The following is a 7,054-nucleotide window of genomic DNA, read 5'->3' as shown; positions in this document are numbered from 1 at the left end:
GAATTTCGCGTTGACGTATGCGCTCGCGTTCACGTTCCCTTTCGCGTATGCGCTGTTCACGCTCTTTATCGACTTCCTTGGAACGAACTTGGTCACGTGAACGTTTATTGTCATTTGATTTTTCATCTTTGGCTTCTTTATCATCTTTTTTATCCTTTCCCTTATCTTTGTCCTTATCGTCTTTTTTAGTATCACCAAGTTTCCGTTTTTCATCATAAGGTTTGGCACCATCTTTAGCAGAACTTTTTTTGTCGTCATCTTTCTTTTTGGATGCTGAACGCGAACCTGTAACTTTTGCTGAGTCCTTAGCTCCGTTTGATGTATTACCAATTTCATTTTTTGTACGTTCCACAGATATAATGCGGCCATGCAGTTCAGTCCGGTTCAAATTTTCGATACAACGAGTAGCATCAGATGATGATGACATTGTAACGTAACCGTAACAACGGGAACCCGGTGTACGCGTATTTGTAACAACCTTTGCACCGATTACTTTGCCATACTTGGAGAAAATTGTTTTCAAGTCACTTGCACGTGTCAATGTTGATAAACCGGAAACCCATAAATTACGTGATGGAACTGTAGGCTTTGAGGATTTCGATGAGATGCTAACAGTTGATGCATTAGTAGTCTTTTCTGCAATGTCCATACAAATAATAGCGGAAGAGTAAAGTTGAAAATTATTATATTATTTCATTAAAAAATTTATTTTTATGTTGTACAGACTGAAGCATTTAGAACATTCTCGTCTGCTTTTTTGACATAATTGTATTGTTTGAATCTATACACCTAAAACTAAACACTATTACAACAATTAGTACTGTATTTAATATTATTTAGCACAAGTAAGAGTGTGAATTTATTGATTTGACTGTAGTTGCTAACTGTAGAAGTGGATACGATACTGCTGCGGTTGCGTTGATGTTTATGATTATTTGTTTTCTGGAATATCAGCAAATATTTAGCTAAAAAGAAATTAAATGTTGAAAAATAATTGTATTCATTAAACTTTTTTTTATTTAATTAATGTGTTGTTGTATCCGCATTTGAACTTTTTTTGAATATGAACAACTGCTTCTGTCCTCTATTGTGATTCAGTCGCTTTGCCTCCGTGTTTGTCGTTGCTTCGAAACGGGATATGTCTATATGAGAAACATAATGTGGTCCCTTTAATATAGATGCTTTGTCCTTTACAAAAATAATGTTGGCGACTAATCCGTTCTAGATACTTTTTTGAAATGTGTTGCATTTTGCAACGTACAAAAATAATGTAGCACTGTCCTTTGTTGATAAGATTGTAAATTGCTTTACCGAATTTAATAGCAGCCACAGAATAAGTTTTATTTTACCTTTACATTCATCCATTCAATTAATTCCACATGTGCGTTGATAGTCTGCATACCACAATTTGGATTTCATTTCGTTGGAAATGATAGCTATAATGATATGGAGATGTTGTCAAAAAGAGAAATAAAAGCAATTGTTGACCTAATCCTGTAAAAACATATTTCAGCTATCTTTTGGCTGGCTCCGTGTAGTTGTAAACTCGTTCCTGTTGATCACGTCTTTCGACACTTCCAAAAAGATTTACTGGTCGTGAAGCAAACAATATAAACCAATAGCGTGCCAATCCACAAAGTCTCGGAATTATATATAAGCGAGTTGTAGTCTTGGAATAAACGATTCAGTTGAATCCACTTAACAGTTAGGAGAAAACTTTCATATCAGCAATAGTTTTAGCGACTGATGATTTTAACCACAAAACACACTGAAGAATGTAAACTGCATATTATAACACAGTTTAAGTAATATAGCAGCATAATTATGCTACTTGTTGATCCAGAATTGTTCACACACCATTCACACCATGAAATATTGTTGAAATTTATATATTCTTCACAAAATGATGGGTGGATACTTTTTTTATATCCATAATCAGCATTAAATGATATATTATTCATACAAAAATTTTGTGTGGTAATGGTTATGAGTAACTGCAACTGAAGTAGAAAATATACAGTGAAGTAGAGTAGATCCCTCAGATTTTGTTTTGATATTTTGGTATATTTTCTGCTACTTAAACGTCTAATGATGAAAAGGTATAAATAACCTTCAAAAGCAATTATTGACAATGTTGGTTACTGTCTGTCTTCAGTAAAACAGATCAATTCTCGGGCCTATCCACATGTACATTTGTTCAACAGATTTAAAGGCTTATGCATTTACACCACCCAATAAGAATGCTGTATTGCTAGCTTTTAGAATTATTCACTCGGCTACTATTTGGTACTTGCACTTAGTACATCTGGTATATGTATTGCATAATGTCAGTCGATTGACTCCTCTTAAACTACTATAATTTTGAAGTCATTTCACGCTGTAAGCACAAACACAATTTTATATAAACCAGCGTTAACTCATTTCCCTTCTATTTAGAAACATTATTATGCTACTTTATGCAACCTTTATAAATATGTTCATAACTCTTGCTGCCATCTTTTCATCTGTTGTAGTAACCTTTAGTCCTCAGAAATATGCAATCTTCAGTTTTGTAAAATCCTTCAGCAATTGATTTTAGTGAAATCCTTCTGTGTCATATCAATCAAATTCACACTCTTTACCTTAAGCACATTTTACAATAATTGTTTTCAATTTCGAACCACAAATTTTTTTCATGTTTCGATTAACAAAACTAACACACACGAAATTATTTGAATGTTGCTAACTTCTACGTATTTACCTTTTTCATCCTTATGTGACGATTTTGTTGACGATTTATGTTCACTGTATAATGAATAATTAAAACAAAAAAATTTTATGAGTATTTTCTGCTTGTGTTGCATGAGGTATAAGATATTTTTGACTAAAATAATAAAGCACAAAGTCGACATAATAAAAAACGTATATCCAATAAAATTAAGCAATTTTGCAATTGCGCTATCCATCATACAAATTTCTGTTTGTATGATACTTTTCTGGGTTTTCTGACACAGCTACTGTTTTCTTAAATTCGTATGTTTCATAAATTAAATAGTTTTGTATGTTCCTCAAAAGATTAACTTTGCACTTTATTATTTTCGTTAATTACGCTTCAACCAACCTCGTGTCTTTTTTGTCAATGGACTTCTCTTCTTTTTTCTTATTTTTGTTGGAAGCCTCATCTTTGCCACCCTTTTTCTCATCTTTTTTTCCTTTGTCGCTATTTTGTTGTTCCTTAGCTGAGCTCTTATCCTTTTGTGATTTGCTGGCTTCAGCTATTCATTTTATTATTTATAATATCGAAAGATATGTTATTAACATCTTAATAGCAATTTAAAGGAGATTATATATTACTGAAGCAATATAATAGAATATTGCAACGAGTAATTTTGGCTTCCCACACAATATGAGTTTAGAGGTTGTTATATACATATTTATATCATATCGCATTATATGTATTTTATAACATATATATAAATATGTATAAAACACAAATAGTTATGAAATATATATATCAAAGTCAATATATACGCATATTAAGGAGTGCTTCATAAACATACCTGTTTTTTCTTTTTCATCTGCAGCCTAGTAATGAAAAGTAGTTTAATAATTTTATTTTCAATAAATTTTTGTACGTTTGAGCTTACTTCATGTAATAATTGTTGCTCTTCTTCGCCAATTGTCAAATTAATTGATTCTTCGGTGTCATGATTATTATTTTCACTAATTTCTTCTTCGTCCTCTTCTTCGTGCACTTCATCACCTTCACCACGTTCATTTTCCTCATTTTCTTGTTCATCAGCGTCAGCATCAGCATCGACGTCTGCTTCAGCATCTGCATCATCAACATATTGAGACTCTTCATCTTCATTTTCAATGATAACACACTCGTCATCTACAGTTCCCACTTGATCAATCTCGTCATCTACGTTCGCATCTGCATCGCCATTTTCATTACCAGACTGAAATCCATCACGACTGTCTTCTGGGTAACCATCCATAACGGGTTCTTCCTTTATTTTTATTTCTTCCGTTCCAGTTCTATCTTTAGATTTTGGAGTTATTTTATCTCCACTTTTAAAAACGTATTTCTGAGGATCATGGCCTTCTTGCTTTAAGGCCTTTAAAAAAAATATTTATTCACATTTTTATTATTGACGCAAATATTAATAAATTAAAGTTTTAAGAGCAATAAAATACACATTACAAAACTTTTAAAATATTAATATATAACATTGAAAATAATTACTAATACCTTTTCTAAACGTTCTACTAATGTGGCCTTAGCACCAACAGTATCCATTTTACGTTTCTCAAGCTGAAGTTTCAGATCAGAAACCCTTAATTCACTTAACTTTTTACCAGTTTCAACCATTTTGTTTACAGAAGTATTTCTTTAAATTGTGTTTTAACTTCAATTAACGACTTCTAAAGCTTGCTATGATCAAACTACTTTTCTTAATATTGCGACAGTGAAAAATTCTACTTTTCTGTATTGAGTAACAAAGCAAAATGGCTGCCAGTCAGCACGCTGATTTGACAATAGTAAAAATCGATAATACAGAACATTTAACTAGATGTGTCAAATTTATTATATGACAAATTTATGATGCATTCAAGTCCGGTAATCGGATATTTGGTAAAATGAAAAACGTGAATATGTAAAATTCATGTAAAATACGTTTCTTATTTAAAGTTTATTTCTATAAATATTTTTGTAATTAATGTTTGTTATAACCCTAAATTAGATATAATCAGACCTCATAAAAAAACATCAAACTTGATACCTTTGTAATTCATTAACATTGTCACATCGTAATTTCACAAAACATACATTAAACAAACAGTTTCGGTCATTAAGGTCGTGTGCGAGTTCAAGTAAATTGATAATTAATTGGGGGAAATAGTTAATTATGTAGCAATGGCAGCAAATGCTGGTATTTACCAGAATTTTGAGTAGGGTAAATTAGGTGTTACCATTGTGTGTGGAAATTTTATAAGATGTTCAATAAATAAATTTTAAATTAATAAGTGAAATAAATAAATGAATAAATATTTACATAAATGCAATGCAAAAAATCCTTAGGAATTTTCAATTTACTTTACCTCAATTTACTCGATCTCACGCACGATCATAATATAGACATTATTAATGATTCAAAAATGTTTGTCAACTGTAGTCATATTTGCTAGTGAGTTCAAAACGGCATTGCAAGCTAGTATTTGTTGCCAATATAATAGGTTAATTAAGGACGTGTGGGAGTTAGGCTAAGGACGTGTGGGAGTTAGGCTAAGTTGCGTTCTAAATGATGAAAACTCGAAGTTGTGCCGATAATGTAGTGATGTGTCGATACGTGTTGATAAATGGCTAAATGTGTACAGTGCAAAAAATCCCAAGAAAAGTCCCATTTGGTTTAGCATCTACTTAGCCTAACTCGCACACGTCCTTATTAAACATCTTGTAAATTTTTTACAATGGTAACACCTAATTTATCTAATTCTTATTTAGGTCGTGTGCGAGTTAGGCTAAGTTGATGCTAAACCAGATGGGAAATTTTTTGGGATTTTTTGCACTGCACAGATTTAGCCATTTATCAACACGTATCGACACATCACTACATTACCGGCACAACTTAGAATTTCCCTCATTTAGAACGCAACTTAGCCTAACTCGCACACGACCTAAATAGCTTATGAAAATATCAAGATGGCAGCACTAAATTTATGTCAAATATAATTCAATAGTTTACTGCCTTATCGACACAATTTAGCATTTTTTAGCAATTTAGTTCAACTCACACGCATCCCAAAATTACTTTACTAATGGATTTGCATATATTTATTTAGTTATATATTGAAGTTTGTTAGATAAATTTCGATAATTTAATTGCGTTTAGTGTAAATTTATTACTGTATATATTGTATTATCTTATATGGAAATGGATAATGTAAATAATAAATTAAATACTGTATTGGGACTATTTATGAACATAATTAGTTTAAACAACCGACGCAAGTTGATTGCAAAGCGTTTGGAAAGTAAATATCCACAGGTAAATATATTATAATTTCATTAATATTAAAAATGAAATAAGAATTCTGATTTTTCAGCGCAGAATGTTATGCCAGGGTGGATATTCTTCCAAAATATTTAAGTTAGTTATGCAAAAAGATAATGCGACTGTACGAAAATATTTAAGGCTTACAGTAACTGCATTAGAGAGTGTATTTAATTATTCTAAACAGTTTCTAAAAACTGAGAAGGGCTGGAGCTGCTATTTCAATATTACTGTGTTTCTGTATTGGCTTGGCTGTGGAGCAAGCTACCGAGTAACAGGAGCTTCATTTGAAATATCCAGATACACGGTGCGAGATATTGTACATAAATGCTTAAAAGGTTTCCTTACATTTAAATCTTCTGTTATCAAATATCCAATGGAAAGTGAGTTTCCCGAAATTTCAAGACAATTCAATCAACTAGCTGGTAGTACAATTTTCGATCGTGCATTAGGTGTAATAGATGGAACACATATACCTATAGCTGTGCCTACACGACTTCGGGACGAATATATGAACCGAAAGTCTTTTACATCTCTTAATTTGCAAGCTGTGTGTTCTAGTACAAATAAATTTTTATCTATTTGCGTTGGTTTCCCAGGGTCTATGCCTGATGAAGCGGTTTTATATAACAGTGAGTTATTCAATACACATAGTTTTCCACCTGCAGGTTACTACCTATTAGGTGATAATGCGTATTCTTGTCGAGCTAGTCCAATAGGCATTTTGACACCATATAAAAGATTGCAACCGTTAACAGCAAGACAAAAAAAATTTAACGAGCTCCACAGCAAGGCCCGTTCCATTATTGAAAATACATTTGGTACGTTAAAACTACGTTGGCGGTCGATTTTCGATAATGTACTTAGGTTAAAAGTCGAACATTGTATTCAAACAATAGCTGTAGCATGTGTAATGCATAATATATGTCTGAATGATGGATTTGAAATTGATGAAAAACACAATATCTCAGAGGACTTGAAATATGAAGAAGTTCTGATTGAAGACGAAAACATTG

The 7,054-nt window shown here is 32.0% G+C and overlaps 2 protein-coding genes across 2 annotated transcripts in view; one reads left to right on the top strand and one right to left on the bottom strand.

Moving 5' to 3' along the window:
- Positions 1-4: 4 nt before the first annotated feature.
- LOC119677268 (SAFB-like transcription modulator) lies at positions 5-4,486 on the bottom strand (the record flags this gene model as incomplete). Its single annotated transcript, XM_038088541.1, has 6 exons — positions 4,235-4,486; positions 3,627-4,100; positions 3,540-3,564; positions 3,101-3,254; positions 2,741-2,784; positions 5-636 (listed from the first exon to the last, which is right to left on the bottom strand). Coding segments are annotated over exons 1-6 (1,449 nt in total), but the record flags the coding sequence as incomplete, so codon positions are not given.
- Positions 4,487-5,918: 1,432 nt separating this feature from the next.
- The window catches only part of LOC119677267 (putative nuclease HARBI1), a 6,797-nt gene continuing 5,661 nt past the window's right edge, over positions 5,919-7,054 (top strand). Inside the window, exons 1-2 of the mRNA XM_038088540.1 lie at positions 5,919-6,032; positions 6,091-6,859. Coding sequence (XP_037944468.1) covers positions 5,919-6,032; positions 6,091-6,859 — 883 coding nt within the window. The remainder of the gene's footprint in view (positions 6,033-6,090; positions 6,860-7,054) is intronic.

This window comes from Teleopsis dalmanni, chromosome 2 (assembly GCF_002237135.1).
Source record: "Teleopsis dalmanni isolate 2A chromosome 2, ASM223713v2, whole genome shotgun sequence".
Taxonomy (NCBI): Eukaryota; Metazoa; Arthropoda; class Insecta; order Diptera; family Diopsidae; genus Teleopsis; species Teleopsis dalmanni.
The sequence above is the reverse complement of the archived record's forward strand: the minus strand, read 5'-3'. Positions and strand labels throughout refer to the sequence as shown.